Genomic DNA, 17,820 nt, shown 5'->3' on the forward strand with positions numbered 1-17,820 from the left:
CTACACCACTGAGAAATACAACATACTGTATCTTTAAACATATTGTAAAATGAATATCAGACAGTGTCACTGCATATTTTAGATACAGGTATTATATTCGCTATTATTGTGTAAGTGGTCATACTGCAGGCTCCTGGTGTGTACTGTATAAAACTTGGAAGTTTTGAAATGTTATTGTTTCACCCACAGGATACCCTTTTGTGCAGTCAACAAGACAAAAACATCCAATGTTGTATTTGGTTTATTTCCTCTCCTGTTTCATAAACCAGACAACAACACAGGCAGAAGTCACAGAGATAAACCCGATTGTTTTCACTGTTCCTTTTGCACTACCTTAAGTCTCTTGGTTTTCCGGGGTAAAATCTTAAAACTAGATGCAAGGTCCCGTGCCAAAACAATAGTGGCTGAGTGTGTGTGACCCTAAAGCGCAGGGAGAAAGAGCTCAGCGGCTGCTAGTGTCATCTACGGACGCTCTGTTCACCTGCAGTCCACAAGTTATCGGGGTGTCTGGTGTGAAGAGTTGAAAGTGGAACTGGAAGAAGGAGGAGTTACAATGTGTGTGTGTGTGTGTGAGAGAGAGAGAGACAGTGTATGAAACTAAGGCTGTCACATTTCTTTTCCATCTACCTCAGCCAGACTAAGGCACACAAAATACAAGCGGAATTAAAACACAGTATTGCAAAACAAAGATAAAATGATCAAATCAAATAAAACAAAGCCCTCCTGAAGAGGCACATTGTTGGGGATCCTTTTTATACCAAATGCGGGTGCTCTTTAATTATCGGTGGCTGTTGAGGTACCTGAGTGAGGTTTGGGAATTAAACCTGAACATGAGACTTCACTTAATCATCAAGCAAACTGTTGGTAAAAAAGGAAAAACAGTTCAAAGCGTTGAGGCGACCACAGTGACCTTCGCAGGTACCACTAATGCACCTGTAGCCTAATGAGCGTGTTAATGGCTTTTTCAACCTAGTTTTAATTCCTTTGTGGTTATTAGGAGGAGGTTTGGCCAATTACACTCTAACTTGTTAAGGAAGGAGAATCATCATTCGGGCAACGGAGGTTTGCCATGATTATTCCGAGTGAAAAACAACATATACATACACTTAAAACTAGCAACGTGACAAGATTTCCCAAAAATGAAAATCTGTCATCATGCAAAGTTTGGTTGGAACGGCCACTTCAACCTGAATTTTTGAAAATCGGATGATGGGTTCCAGAGAAATCCTATCAAAAATTCGGTCCAAAAAAACAAACAAAACCAAAAATGCTTCCAAAATGTACATCAGTATAACTTCATTGTTTCTCAACAGAAATTCACACATTGATGTAATTGCTAATGCTGAATTCGATTTTTAACTTCTTTCTTGTGAAGATGCTCATTTAAAGGCTCTAGTTAGCTTAAATTGACAAAAATGTTTGGCAAGATTTCGTTTTTCTCAAGGGATGGTCCGTATTTTTTTCAGATTCTTTTTTTCCAAAAGGAAAATAAAGAAGCCATCCATCCATTTTCTGTACCGCTTTTCCTCACTAGGGTCACGGGCGTGCTGGAGCCTATCCCAGCTGACTCTGGGTGAATTTGGACATTAATATATGAACTCATAATGTACTTTTAAAAATATATAACATTTGAAAATGCCAGCATTGGTTTGCCATGGTAACGGGCACTTTTTAATCGAAATACGTGGTTTTACTAGTAGCTCTATTCTCAGGAACGACTGGATGGATTTGGCTGAAACTTGGTCTGCACCTACTTATAAAGCTATTGTGTCCAACTATGAAGTTTGGTGCTACACAATTAATTCTATGTGATGCTATGGATGCCTGAAGTTATAAGATCCCCCAAAAACCTAGTTGTTTGTAACTTTTACAACAATATCTTGCGAAACAGTCATTATAAAAGGTCAAACATTACTATTTGCATTAAGGAAAATATATTGTAAAAGCTGTGAATATTTAAAGATGTCATCTTGAGTAGCTAGAACAACACTGTATATACTGTAGATTAGCCTACAATATAGTATCGAAGAGTTAGTTGTGATTATGCCACGTACTTTGGGTTTTTACAAATTAAGTTCAGTTTTATCGGGTCATCTATCCCCGTGCAAAATGAGTGCATTATTCAAAAGATTATTCAAAACTTACCAAATCTTTCGCTGAATGATGTGTGTAGTATTATATTCTACATTTAACTCGCCCAGAGGACGTAGCAAGTGAACGTACAGGTGAAGGCGAATGTGTCACAAGTAGCGGCGGCTCGTGGTTTCACTCGTTTATGAGTTAAAACTACGGCAGAAAACTGTCACGATGCAGGATTTTTTTTTATTTTTTTTTTTATATCAACAGTTGCTATGGGGTTTTAAGAAATACACTAAATGGCGACAATGTCAGGACTAATGGCAAATGCTCTATTTTCCGACAATGTCGCCGTCGTTGCACCGACGTCCACAGTCTCACTCGATTCTTGTTGACAAGTTTCAGCCAAGAATAATCACAAATAAGATAACACGGGCAGAAACTCCAAGGTCTTCTCCAAGTCAACCCCCTACACATTTTGTCATGTTTTGACTTTGTCACTTGCCCTAAAACACTTGACTTAAGTAGCGCAAATAGAACATTATTTGTTTGAAGAGCAGTGTGGGCAGTCGAAAAGGACATGTTCTTTCGTCATCCTTTTGTTTTATCACTAATTTAATTGTTATGGAGGAATTTTGAGGCGTTTGAAGTGCTCTCTCCATGATTTTTAGAAACTTCTCCCAAGATGGTGGCCTCTTGTCACGTTGCTACGTTATACAGTATGTAAACAGAAACCTTAAAAATATGATTGGCACACTGGGCGGGACTAATAATGAGCTCAGAATTGCAGGGTTTTGTGATCTTATGTGCAAGGCTTGGGGGAGCCCACGGTTGGGCATAGGCCAGTGGGACACACACACACACACACACACACACACACACACACACCACAGAGCACACAGACACTCATCTGCCTCGCTGACGAGTGGGACAAAAATGAGTTCAGCATCTGCATCCTTCCAATTGGCGCAGCTTTTGAGGGGATTCAGGAGTCCATGTTTCCTGCACCTCATGCATGTGCGTAGTCCTCTGTGTGACCCCGTCGCCTGGAGGCGGGGTTCAAAGGTGATTCGGGTAGTGATGCTCGTTGCGAGGCGAGGAAGAGATCCGGTGATTGGCGGTTACCGCTTCTTTAAAATACAACCTCTCTTTATCTCTATTTAAATATACACGCTCCTCAGCACTGCCAAGTCTACAATCATTAGCTTTATAATAAGAATAAACAAGGATCATAATCATTATAATAATATGTTTGTCAGCAGCCAACACGGGAACATTTGGGGAGGGGGGGATTGCCTATGTACAACATGATGTACAACCTGGGTCAGGGTCTCTGAAGTCATAGAGTGGGCAGGGTTTTTGGTCGTGAAAGGGGGCGTGGGCAGGGCGTGGGGTGTCAGAGATGAAAGCTGGTGTGTTATCTGAGCCTCTTCTCGGCTGAGTAGATGGACATGTAGTAGTCGTTGCTACCCACTGCCAGGTGGGGCTGAAGGGAGTCAAAGGGAACCAGACAAAGGTAAAGTCAGCATTACAGTCAACATAATTATGTATGAAACACTTCTTGGCTATAATTCTGAATCAAGCCAATGAAAAACAGTAAGCACGATGGTAATTGAGCGTGCTGTCTTGATTGTATTCTTACGCTGCTGCCTGCAAACTAGTTAACTCATTCACTGCCAGCCCCTCCCAGTAAAAATGGACTTCTAAAGCCGTCAATGGCACTGAATGCGTTAATTGCGTATGTCGGGAACATGTATAGACACAATGACATTTGTGGTGTGCATTTACAAGAGAAACTTAAGCTGCAACATTTAATGAAGTACTACTGAATGTGAACTTTTGAGTCACGTTACCCAGTGGGGGTGGAAGGCTAAACAGCTGATGGCCCCGATTCTTTGTCCCATGAAGCCGTCGTAGTACTTGATGTTGCTGATCACGTCACCGTTGGCGTTATAAACCGCGATGAACTGGTTCATCGATCCACTACAGAACAGACACACACGCGCACAGACTCAATTGCAGCAACGTGTCAAAACATCCCAGTGGCCCTCAGGCATTGGTTAAATGTAGAGAACTAATTTTACACGCTGCAAATAATAATTCAAAAAAAGTACCCTAACCTTGCCAGATAAGAGGGTCAGACTGCATATGGGGAAGACTATCAAAATTGTTGTCTGTTACAATACAGTATCTATACACCAGCATTACATTTTGATATTTTTGCTGTCCGATGAAAAGCAAGTGTGTGAATGTATAATCTCCCTCTTGTACTGTCAACACGGCGTATCTAAATAAAAACATGCTTTTTTAGCACTTTCATTCGTCATAGAAAAATAGAAGAGAAATAATAATCCGACATTTTTATGGGAAAATGACCATTTTTAATGTTGATATTTATACACTTACTGTACATACAGTAGAGTCCGTGATGTATTGTAGATTATTTTCTTTCAATACTTATGAATTGATTATTGCTGTATCACAATGTATCTATGATAAGAAATCATTATTAAAATATCATAATATCACATTGTGAGTTACTCTACAGCAGTGTATCCCAACCTTTACTGAGCCAAGACACATATTTTAAAATCTCGTGGCACACCACCAAACAAAAATGTCACATATAAGTGCATACACGGGTTAATTATGCATCTCCTGCCATCTAGTGGAAGAGCATTTAATTGTTCTTCCAGTCACAATACATTTCTAGCATAGCGAGAGGAGCAAAGATACATTATTTAAAATAAATAAATGATTTATTGTACCAAATAAATGAAATTAGATCATTTCCGCAGCAAACCTGATAATCTTTCTTGGCATACTAATGTGCAACAGCACACTGGTCGCTTCACAATTTGATATTAAGAAAAATAAAAAATAAACAAAAAATTAAAAAGCCCAGATTCAAACCGAGACCACTTGACTGTGAGTCTTATGTACTAACCAGTACGTTCCCTATTAAAAAATATATAATAACACAATGTGGGGTGGAACGTTGGACAACCGGTTAGCACACCTGCCCCATAGTTCTGAGGACCCGGGTTCAAATCCGGCCTCGCCTGTGTGGAGTTTGCATGTTCTGCCCTTGCCTGCGTGGGTTTCCTCCAGGTACTCCGGTTTACTCCCACATCCAAAAAACATGCATGATAGGTTAATTGAAGACTCTAAATTGCCCGTAGGTGTGAATGTGAGTGCAAATGGTTGTTTGTTTATATGTGCCCTGCGATTGGCTGGCAACCAGTTCAGGGTGTACCCCGCCTCCTGCCCGATGATAGCTGGGATAGGCTCCAGCACGCCCGCGACCCTCGTGAGGAGAAGCGGCTCAGAAAATGGATGGATGGATGTATAATTTTGGTTATTATAGTTTACAGCAGACAAAAACCCCAAATGTTTTTATGTGCCCTGCGATTGGCTGGCGACCATTTCAGGGCGCAGCCTGCCTCGCCCGAGTGAGCGGGCGTGCTGGAGCGGTACGGAAAACGGATGGACGGACAATTTGATCCACAAGTCAAACAAGAACCTTGTGACTGACAAAAACTCACCAGGCGAACAGGTTAGCCTGCGGGTGGATGTCGAGCGCCGTTAACCCCTTCACTGTCTGCAGCACGTTAACAGAGTCTGACATGCGGGGCTCAAAGAATCTCACGTCTCCATTGACACTGGCGGAGGAAGATAGAAAAGGTCAGCGCAAGACAGAAACCGGATGTGTACTAACTTCTACAAGCACACCTAACGCTGATTATATGTCCGTCTGTCTCCTTCTGCAGGTGAGCTTTGACCACCCAGGCGCCGTGCTCTCTGTAGGTCATGATGCGACTGCGGACACATACAAATAAGCAGTGTTGGGGAGTAACTCATTACATGTAAGGAACTAAATAACTTCATTAAAAAATGTATATCATTGTAATCCATTACATTACTGAGAGAAAATGTGTCCTTAAATTACATTACCATGATTACAACATTCGTTATATTTGGGAAAAAAAAAAAAAAAAAAAAAAAGCCGCAAAAGATCAGTTTTTTTCATTGTTTTTTTTTTTTTTTTATATCTAAAGCCGACACTTGTGATTGGCTCTGTCAGGTCGTTGCGCCATTCGGCCGTAGTGTCAAAAATGACATTTTTCCAACTATGACCCTGAGTAGCGCCACCTAGTGGTGCAATCTAGTAGTCTGTCTGAGATTCTGAAAAGCTTAGACTCATAGTTACACTTTTGAAGACATAAAAGAAAATTGACTTTTGAATGTTTCATCTTTATAATTTTGGATTTTTTTATGGCAAGTACACTTATCTGGGTTGTCATATGAAGTGATGATGTTTCAATTGTGCACATTTGTGATTAGGTCAACATGGTATGGTATGGTGGTTTACCTTATGCTACAGCGTACACATTTTATGCAACAAACATGTTTTTATTATGTAATTACATTTAATCATGTTTTGTTATCAGTTGACTATTTGTGTCAAGAACAAATACTGCATGTGGATAATTCTATAATCATGATTTATGGTTTTAATCTATTTTTTTAAGAGGAAAGATCCGAGGGTCCTGTTGATGCATGCATTCAAAATGAAGAGTAGTCATGAAAATATAATTAAACGTAGTTAGTTAGAGCAGTATATTGCATAACACTTTCAAATGACGTTGAGGCACTGGAGCCTACGTGATAAATAACAAATAGCAACAGTGTGGTTAGTTTTTATGGCGTGTGAATGATTTCGTGAGGGTTGAAGGCTTTCTTTTAAAAATGTTCAGGTCGTTTCGAGGGTATACAGTGTAACGGCCGTGCACAAAAACTGGGTGGCACTGTGGCATCACAAGAAGAAAACCACAGCTATGAGCGGGCTTGTTTACCCTTTCCATTTTGAAGCATAAAAGGTTGTTTGGGTAGCAGATGAGAGAAAAACAACATTTGACTTAATAAACAACAAAATACAGTTAACATGTTCTCAAAATCATTTCAGATATGACCTGCGTGTCCCTGCCCGTTTCCGGAGAAGTGGAGAAATACTGTCCTTGCTTGAGGGGGATCTATTAAAGTATCTGGACTAAAAGATTTATGGAGCACTTCATGTTTTAACGGCTTTGTTTCTTCCCTTTGGGACTGAAATGAAAATGATGTTTAACCAAGTATGGGGGCTCAGTGTCACCAGGGTCCATTAAAAGAGGTGGCAACCCTGAGGGGAGATCTACAGCACTCTATATATAATAAATATAGATTAGAGAAGTGAATAATGTAGTGCTCTGTAGGAGTATATGCACAATTAAACTGCTATGAGTGTTCCTAGATGTATTTAAATAATGACAGGGCAATAAAAAGAAAAAAAAAGCAAGAAAATGAAACTATAAATTAACTGGAAGAACATAAAGTGAGGCCAGCGTTAAATAAATGCTTCTCACTATGTGGGCCCAAAAAAAGATTTTAAAAACAGAATCAGAGCAGGAAAGGTAATAATATATGTGACCGTTACTTCAACACTAAGGGGCGAAGTTTCATGCAAATACAACAAAATGACTGCGCGCACTTTACCATTCGTTTGGACCCATTCTCCTATCGAAAACTCGAACAGACCCGTCGCCCAGACCGGCGACAATGAGCGAACGTTGGGAATCGCACGATAGGCTGGTCACACAGCTGTCCGCTCCCGTCGGGATGTCCTGGTTCACGTACGTACAGAAGAAACGACCAATGAGATGAAAACCCACCACGCTGCCCGAGTGCTCTTCGTCGGGATAGGCTATCTTATCTAGAATCTTTTGTTTAATGTTAAGTTGATATTGCAAGCACTTGGGCTAATTTTTATTATTATTATTTTTTGTACATTAGAGTTTAAAGAATTGCATCAATAATATGGTTAATCCTGGCATATTCTTGGATTGGTGTTTATCGATTTCTTTTCTTTTTTTACAGCTACCCTCCCTTACTTGCTGAAAAACTCACTGTGTAGCTTTTTTTGTGCTCAAGCCAAAGCAATAAAATGATTACTTTAGTTCCATCTTCAATCTTGGTGCCAAGGAAGGCAGAGAGTTGAGGAGTTTCATTTAGAAAGAAAAAAAAAAAAAGAATTGAAAAAAGATTTTTGCTATTCACGTTTGCTAACACTGTAGCCTGTCGAGGGCCTCGTGGCAGGCTAATAATAATGACTTCCAGTTGATCAAAACGAAAAGTGTGAAAGTGTCACAAGACAAAGTTTTACCTTCAAATCTTTCATTAGAGTTTTGTTTACTAACAAACAATGCGACTCTTTATCATACTCTGCACTTTGATACATTGTCTAACAAGAATAAACCAATAATAAAGCTGGATTTACACTGGAGGTCCAAGTCCCCCTTTCTGATTTAATGTCTATACTCGATTTTTTTGGGACTGACCAGTAAATAACTCCACAAGCGTCAACACCAGCGGTGACAATACGGAAGTAAACGAAATGAATGAATAAATAAGACAAATATTACACATTAGATACCGTTTAATTGGTCGAGGTTCTCTCCATTGATTTAAATGAGGGCAACCACTGCATTATTCCACTTGCCTCGTCACCAATTACTTTTCTTATTTAATGATGGCCACACCTTGAATGTACCATATTTACATTATATTTAATGGTCCATGCTTTCGCTGTACTTTAGATTTACAGCTGCTGTTCTTTAATGTGCTTAAGCTGGATTATATGATGTATATTTTAGATTTTGTATTTACATCTGAAGACATCTGATTCCCCCAGAATCGGAACGCTGTCACTTCAGTCGTGCAGTATATTTCCAGTCTTCGAGAGAAAGATAGAGTGCCACATACCTGGACCTTCATCTCTCTGTCAGTGTCCCAGATTCGAATAACTCGAACATCTCCAGACGTCATAAGGAGACCAGTTTCTTGCTCCCAGTCTACGACCATGCCTGCACCTAGACAGAGTGAATACAAGCCAAGTTTACATGCAGACTTTTTTTTTTTTTTTTTCATTTCGACTGACGAACTCCGGTCAACTGTTTAAATGTGACGTCATCTATTTTGATCTGGCGTTGACATGGGTCACTACATTCAATCGGAACAGCTGTTTTACAAACGTGTGACATGCGCAGATGGACGTAAATGTCACGTGATTTAGCAAGATGGATATCAGTCGTCTATTTAGCACAGGAGTTGCAATTGTATTTACACTTTGATTAAGATGCAAAAAGACCAGTGAAATGAAATAGAAGGCATCTTTTACCATACTTAAAACATTTACTTAGTGTATACAATATTTGAACTACAGATTGAATTTAAAGTTTTAAAGTCATTTATTTAATTCAGATGAGAACACGCATAAACATATGGAACCAGTCTGTCTGTTTAGCGTAATCATCATTGCACTGCTGTCAAATGAATAAATATGGCAAGGCAGATTTAAAAACTAAATAAATAAAAAAATAAATCACACATTGCTAATGTATCACGGTATTTCTAAGTATTTTTCAGGAGACCTCAAACGCATGAGCAAATAATGTTTTTCTTTTTTTTTTTTATAAATTGTCCTGTCCCATTGACCTCTGGGATGGGAGATGTTGAAACTAGCACACAGTGCCTCAGAAAAGTTAAATGGCCATTGAGGGATAACTTACAAAGACACTAAAGTCCCAGCAGGAACTAAACAGTACTGCCATCTGAATCCCACGTCGCCTGCTATACCAGTGACGCGCTCAAGTAGTGCTCCAACGCCCTTTTAGGCCCCTTTGAAACAACTTCCTCCAATAAAAGTTTACTAACAGCTTAATCTTTGCCATTTAGTGTGACTGCTGTAATTTCAGTAAGCATCTGCTTCAACAAATCAAAACTCCTGCTCCCTGGTGGCCCGACAATCTGTTAGAGCAGGTTTGAGGTCTGACTGTGGGCAGTTCTCAACTGCTCTGCAGCATGCCCATTAGGAACAGATGTAAAACATTGGCCTTTTGACACTTTGCAGTAAGTCTGTCTAAAATAATATTCAGGTACACTACTTGGTGCGTTGTGGAAGGCTCACACATGATCTTGGATGAGAAAGTGTTTAAGATTGTGAGGCTTTTGGGGCTAGTATAAATCTTGGAGCAGCAATAACGGAGGCGCTTCGGAAAATAAAATACCACCCTGTGTTATAGTCACCCTTCTCAGCCTTACCACGGACGCTATGGCAACCACACTCTTCCATCTCCTCTTGAGCTCATGAAATGAAGCACACAATTTATTTCTGCTATGAATCATTTCTTCTCGGTTTCTTCCATAATCAGAAACAATCAGTCAAAGCCGCTCACCTACGTCACCTTTTTGCAATTTGCCACAAATATGAGGACATGGCACTACAGATGAGGCCTCCATCAATCTTCTAAAAGCTTCACCCTCCTTTATGAGTCGTGACTTAACTAAACTGAAGTATCCATGTTCAGGGCCTTTCTTCCTACTGCTCTACTTTGCTTGTGTTGTCAGGAAATCCCAGGCCCCATGCGGCAGATTCAATTATTCCACTGTGACATCATCCGGCCCGCAAAGACATCCCACCGTCGGTAATCAGGGCACGGGTGCGGGGATTGCATGTGGGGAGGGGGGAGAGGGGGAAAAAAAAAAAAACACCTCACAGAAGCATGCTCAGTCAGCGACACAGTGGCAGTCACATGGGGGGCACTTTTGATGGTGGTTCAACTCAGAGGCAATTGGAAGAGAGCGGGTGTTCCCTTTGAAGCTGGCAGCTCTGTGATGAGGGAATGCGGGTTATAGTGAGACAGATTGAGAGCAGGAGATTCCTTTCCACAAAAACATGCAATTTCTCTTCCAATGAAGAGCAAAACCTACATTCTGCTTGGATGCGGTATTCTCTCCTTATTTTAGATATTCCTTATCAATCCTGGTTCTCTCTTGTTCCTGCAGCTCTCTCTCTCGTTCATGTTCATGCAAACATTCCAACCAACCAACAAATTTTCTCTGTACCAGAGTAGCTACTGATGAGGAAGGTCACTGCCTTGTATTGCAGTTCCACAGCAAATTAAGTAGCATTTTCCCTTTTTGCAATACAGTTGTGTCTTGTAATAACCTTAATAAAACTGGAATTTCCAAAGGCACTCCCAATGGGGTCACACACCTTTTATTGTATACCACAGCTTCAGTCATTAATAATTTGGTGGGAACTTAATATCTGTTGAATATCTAATAGAGTGTAACCTCCAAAGTCAAACAAAATCAATTGAGTGACGCTGGTTGATTTCCAAGTTGTAATTTTGAAACAAATGTTCTCGAATAATCCATCCATTCTCAATACTGCTTATCCTGTTCAAGGTTGAGGGGAGCTGGTGCCTAACCCATCAGACTTCAGGCAAAAGGCAGACGACACCCTGAACTGGTCTCCATAGACACGGACAACCATTCGCACTCACAATCAGACCGTCGCTGAGTGGGAACTGAATCCACGCTGCCTGCACCAAAATCAGGCGAATGTACCACAAAACCATCAGTGACTTATTTTGTAGAATCATTTAAAGTTAATTAATTCCACCATAAAACCTCTATTAACGGTGGGGTGCACCAGGAACAGGAAGTTGTTTGCATCAATGAAATTATAAAGATATTGCTAGAATTAACTGTACAGAGTAAAAACTGTTATACAGTACATTATATGTATCTATTGGTAGTCAGAATAAGAACATATTGACCTTTGCGGTGCTCTATCAGGGTTACTATTTAAGAAAATGATAATTAACATTCTGATAACCCTAATAAATAAAAATTTTCAGGGCACTAAAAAGGCATCTGTCAAGATTCTCAAGTTATTTTCGTGGTAGTGCCAATCCATTAGGCTTTTGGATACACTTTTTTTAATGTCAGCTATTACTTGGTCACATTGAATGGTGTATTTATTTCATTGATTGATTATTTCATGATCATCACATTTTTCTCTTTGGCCATCACTGACAACCTTTTGCAGTGGCATCAAAAAAGCCAAACAAAAATCCAAACACACTAATGCAGTTATGCCTTTTTTTTTGCTCACTGAGCAAAAGTCTTACACGAGTTTTACTACCGTCTTGCGTAACGTTACACATGACAACATGGGAACTCAAAATTGGGGTGTTTGACTTTAGAAGTTCAACTTATTCCAACTAATTCAAGGATTTGAAGGCATGACCAGAAGGCAAAGTAAGCCAATGACAATGCCAGAAATAATATTCTCACTGGGTAAGATATTTTGCTCTAAAGCCCTAGTTTTGGAGATCCAATTTTTCAAAGTTACATTTTTATTCTAGTCTATAAACCAACTTACCTTTTCTATCATATACACCAGTACCTCTGCTTTTCTGTCCAACCTCATAATTCCATCAAAAAAATTTAACAGGAGAGTTCCAAGGGTCAGCGTTCAATAATACTCGGTGTCAAAGCGAACCCTTAAGGTTTGTCTATTGCGGACATCACTCAGCCTCCTAAAATGAGAATTTTGACCTGGAAGGAACACTTTTGCGGGTCTGACAGGGATTAAGTTACTCACACAGAAAATCAATAGAGATGTGTTAAGAAACAGCTGGGAACAAAGAATGTGGGCAATGTTTCCTCTCTACCACCGTTCAGATTCTGAGCTCTAGATCCTGTAGCTTTATCATGCTCTTAGGGACTTTTCAGCCTTCCGCTGCTCAAGATCAAACATTTTGCCCCCAATAATGGTATCACATACACTAACGATAACATAAGTAGTGTCTTTACTCTTGTTGAAACTTGGATAAAAGGGGGAAACATGATAACAGCACTATTATTACTATTATCTTATTCCTGCGCCATAGTGCTGAGATGATGCCCAATTTAAGATATATTTGTCTATTCCTTTTGTATGAATATCTTTGTTGTCTTTTTATTCTCTGTGGACAAAGCAGTATGCTCTATTCTTATTCTGCACCATTATCTCTAGTGATGGACTTGCTCCTCCAAACACTGGAGCTCATTAAACCTTTCTGCTTCTTTGCTCCCCATCTCAATTTCATTTTGTTTTGCTTTGAAAATGTCCTCCAGGGTTCCTGCAGGAAGCGTTCTTCAGGATTACCGGGGACTTTCCCATCATGCATGTGTCTCTAATACGAGATGACGTTATTTATGAGTATGCTCTGACACTTCACTGCCATGGCATTAATCTAAACTTTATATGACTGGCTTGGCATTATGAGGTGCAAAGAGAAGTGACGTGTGCAGTTGACAGTGGCCCTACGAAATGAAGAATAACCAGCATTACGACTTGATGACTAGATTAAGGTTGACAAAGGGCAAACCATTTGGATAATTCTGAACAAGGAACACCTTCCTGTGTCTGTAATATTCAGAAGGACTTCAAGACCGAAGTTTCAGGGGAGCTTTTAAAACCAACTGAAGCTAAATCTTATTTTGAGTGCACTGATTATTTTTCTTACAGTTTACTTGAATACAACTGGGAGATATATATATATATATATACAACCACAATTCCAATGAAGTTGGGACGTTGTGTTAAACAAATAAAAAACAGAATACAATGATTTTAAAATCATGTTCAACCTATATTTAATTGGATACACTACAAAGACAAGATATTTAATGTTCAAACTGATAAACTCATGTTTTTAGCAAATAATCATTAACTTAGAATTTTATGGCTGCAACACGTTCCAAACAAGCTGGGACAGGGTCATGTTTACCACTGTGTTACATCACCATTTCTTTTAACATTCAATAAACGTTTGGGAACTGAGGACACTAATTGTTGAAGCTTTGTCGGTGGAATTCTTTCCCATTCTTGCTCGATGTACAGCTTCAGCTGTTCAACAGTCCGGGGTCTCCGTTGTCGTGTTTTACGCTTCATAATGCGCCACACATTTTCACTGGGAGACAAGTCTCTCTTACGGCACTCTTTTACTGCAAAGCCACGCTGTTGTAACACGTGCAGAATGTGGTTTGGCATTGTCTTGCTGAAATAAGCAGGGGCGTCCATGAAAAAGACGTTGCTTGGATGGCAGCATATGTTTCTCCAAAACCTGTATGTACCTTTCAGCATTAATGTTGCCTTCACAGATGTGTAAGTTACCCATACCATTGGCACTAACACAGCCCCATTCCATCACAGATGCTGTCTTTTGTACTTTGCGTCCATAACAGTCCGGATGGTTCTTTTCCTCTTTGGCCCGGAGGACACGACGTCCACAATTTCCAAAAACAATTTGAAATGTGGACTCGTCGGACCACAGAACACTTTTCCACTTTGTATCAGTCCATCTTAGGTGAGCTCGGGCACAGAGAAGCCGGCGGCGTTTCTGGGTGTTGTTGATAAATGTCTTTTGCTTTGCATAGTAGAGTTTCAAGTTGCACTTACGGATGTAGCGCCGAAATGTATTTACTGACATTGGTTTTCTGAAGTCTTCCTGAGCCCATGTGGTGATATCCTTTACACGATGTCGGTTTTTGATGCGGCGGCACGGTGGCCGACTGGTTAGAGCGACAGCCTCAGAGTTCTGAGGACCCGGGTTCAATCCCCGGTCCCGCCTGTATGGAGTTTGCATGTTCTCCCCGTGCCTGCGTGGGTTTTCTCCGGGCACTCCGGTTTCCTCCCACATCCCAAAAACATGCATTAATTGGAGACTCTAAATTGCCCGTAGGTGTGAATGTGAGTGTGAATGGTTGTTTGTTTGTATGTGCCCTGCGATTGGCTGGCAACCAGTTCAGGGTGTGTCCCGCCTCCTGCCCGATGACAGCTGGGATAGGCTCCAGCACGCCCACGACCCTAGTGAGGAGAAGCGGCTCAGAAAATGGATGGATGGTTTTTGATGCAGTGCCGCCTGAGGGATCGAAGGTCACGGGCATTCAATGTTGGTTTTCGGCCTTGCCGCTTACATGCAGTGATTTCTCCAGATTCTCTGAACCTTCTGCTGATATTATGGACCGTAGATGATGAAATCCATAAATTCCTTGCAATTGCACGTTGAGGAACATTGTCCTTAAACTGTTCGACTATTTTCTCACGCACTTGTTCAAAAAGAGGTGAACCTCCCCCCATCGTTGTTCGTGAATGACTGAGCAATTCAGGGAAGCTCCTTTTATACCCAAACATGGCACCCACCTGTTCATGTTCCAAACAGGTGTTTTATGAGCATTCCACAACTTTCTCAGTCTTTTTTGCCACCTGTCCCAGCTTTTTTGGAACGTGTTGCAGCCATAAAATTCTAAGTTAATTATTATTTGCTAAAAAAAATAAAGTTTATCAGTTTGTACATTAAATATCTTGTCTTTGTAGTGTATTCAATTAAATATAGGTTGAACATGATTTGCAAATCATTGTATTCTGTTTTTATTTATGCTCAACACAATGTCCCAACTTCATTGGAATTGGGGTTGTACTCCTAAATCAGCCTCATGGCAACAAGACTGCTGTTTTATTTTTAAGACGCTGTAGAGTGAATTTGAGGTTTGTTTCTAATATATTATTAATAATTGAAGATAATTGGGGAAAACATGGAAAATTAAGAACTAAAAGACACTTAATTGTGGAGATATAGCGTAAGACTTTCTCTCACCAACATTTAGTCTCACCAGATTTTTTGGCAATGACTGAAACTATGCCCACCTTGTCCACTAAAGAAGAACTTGAGCAGTTTACTCCACTGTAATTTTAAGCAACGTTTGTTTATGAGAAATGCTATTGTGTTTTGGGATCATAGGTTGTGATATATTTATTGTTTAAGTTATCAATAAAGGCAATTGTAATCATTTTATTGGGAGCGTCAGTCATTCACGGAAATTCGCGACTCATGGTCTGGTTCCGTCCCTATCCTGCACGAATAGCAGGGATCCACTGTACAATGATTTTCTTTCATCGCTCTTGCTTGGCAATGGACAATCCCGGGTTTTTCCATCAGCAGAAAGAGCCTTATTTTCACCGATTGTGTGTACGTCACAATGTGGAACACCTTTAGGCTCATCTGGGAAACTAATTATCAAACCTGTCTGAGATCATTGTGCTAAACAGACAGGAGACGCAACATATGCAAAAACCTTCCCAGAAGAACTGTAACTATTTAACTATTAACTATTTAACTTAGATCTTATTATGCACAATAATAGGGAAAACAGTGTATTACCTGGTAAAAAACGTTTTGGATTCTGAACAAATTAGTCTTCCGGAACAGACAGTCATCCTTAAGGTTACACTGTATTTCTTGTTCTGATTATAATTGGGGTGTCATTCCAATGTAGCTTATATAAATTGCTTCCAAACGGTGACAAATTAGTACCTGCACTGTTTTTTCACCATACCTTTGTTTCTGTTTAATTTCCCTTATGATACACAGCTCTGTTTGCTATAAATCTCTGCCGGTGAAACTGCTTAACTAACTCTCTGTATGATGTACTTCAGGAGAAACCTCTCAAATATAAAGAAACATTTGCGTCTGTATTTGATCAACGCTCTCCTTTTCTTCTGTTCCAGTGACAGTCTGTGCATATTAATACAGCAGCAGTAGCAGAGGCAAACGCAGCAGTAGCAACAGCGCAGTGCCCAGGAATAGCTTTTCAGTTTGCGCAAACTGACACACTCCTTTAAATTCACTGGTTCCTCCTGAGTTTAACAGTCAAATCCCTACAGCTACATACAACGGGTAGCTCTGCTCCAATAAAACCACAGTGGGGCAGCATGTTTCCAATCAAACAACATTATACTGGCGATGAAACCATTTATTTTCATAAACAGATATGAATGTAATTTGAGGTAAAAAAGGCAGTGAAAGGTGTGGGCCCCGCTGAGGAAAGTGCTTGGTCTATGGCCAGAATTATTAAATCTTCTTTATAAGTCGATACGAGTATTCGGAATATAGTTCAGCCAGGTAGTCACGTAAATAATCAGAGGAGTAGTAACGCGCTACTGTACATTTACTCCGTTACATTTACTCAAGTATTATTTTTGATAAACTGTACATGTCAGACTACTTTAAATGTACCTGTTGCGTAGATTGGTTTGGATAAAGTTGTAATTCATTTAGGAGAAAAGAATAAGGCGGAAGCGACCGCCTGTGTTACTTGCAGTTTAGCATGATTTTAAGTTTCAGCGTTAAAATCAAATTATTTTATCTCGAAAAGGGGCACCACGGCTCTTTCTAGATGTGTAAAACGTCAGGATGAAGTGACAAAAACCTCTGTCTCGTAATCTGAAGGTTGCTACATACATTGGATAAGAGTTCTCGATAACCAGGTCTTTTTTCAAACCTAAACACACACAAATGATACAGGTAGTGAATTTTTATAGAAAATTTAATCAGTTCTAACAGGGGAATCTACAGGGGAACAATGGAGGGAAAAAGTAAAACAAAGGACAGACAATGGTAGGAGGAGGCGGAACTTGTGATGGGAGGGTGGAATGAGCGTGCGGTGACAATGCATATAGCTGGGGGTTCCTGTTCTCATTACTTTAAACCCAAATATGCACTAATCTGTACTTTTGTAGACCGTAAATTGGATTTACGTGAGTGGAACACAATTTAGGCAGGCTGGTCAATCTCCCGAACAGGTGGATTTGGCGGAAAAAGGAGGAAGGAAAAGAAACAAAAAAACAAGAAAAAGAGTTCCAAGGCAGGGCTGGTGTCGCTGTTCGCAAGACGCTCGGACCAGACGAGCGCCGCGTGCTTCCTTCCCAACGGAGCTTGCCCGTAAGCTGCCCAGGCATAAAGCAAAAGTAGCTGGAGCGCTGGTAGCGTGCCCTGCGGCAGGGAAGGGTCTGATGTGTCCTCGCCACCTCGT

At 40.3% G+C, this 17,820-nt stretch overlaps 1 protein-coding gene across 3 annotated transcripts in view; it reads right to left on the minus strand.

Moving 5' to 3' along the window:
• Window positions 1-242: 242 nt before the first annotated feature.
• The window catches only part of rptor (regulatory associated protein of MTOR, complex 1), a 152,831-nt gene continuing 135,253 nt past the window's right edge, over window positions 243-17,820 (minus strand). For all 3 annotated transcript variants that reach the window (XM_061680157.1, XM_061680158.1, XM_061680156.1), the window contains exons 31-36: window positions 8,875-8,981; window positions 7,609-7,736; window positions 5,809-5,895; window positions 5,622-5,738; window positions 3,930-4,059; window positions 243-3,562 (exon numbers count right to left, since the gene is read on the minus strand). In XM_061680157.1, the coding sequence (XP_061536141.1) occupies window positions 3,494-3,562; window positions 3,930-4,059; window positions 5,622-5,738; window positions 5,809-5,895; window positions 7,609-7,736; window positions 8,875-8,981 (638 nt within the window). In that variant the 3' untranslated portion in view covers window positions 243-3,493. The remainder of the gene's footprint in view (window positions 3,563-3,929; window positions 4,060-5,621; window positions 5,739-5,808; window positions 5,896-7,608; window positions 7,737-8,874; window positions 8,982-17,820) is intronic.

Source organism: Phycodurus eques, chromosome 6 (assembly GCF_024500275.1).
Source record: "Phycodurus eques isolate BA_2022a chromosome 6, UOR_Pequ_1.1, whole genome shotgun sequence".
Taxonomy (NCBI): Eukaryota; Metazoa; Chordata; class Actinopteri; order Syngnathiformes; family Syngnathidae; genus Phycodurus; species Phycodurus eques.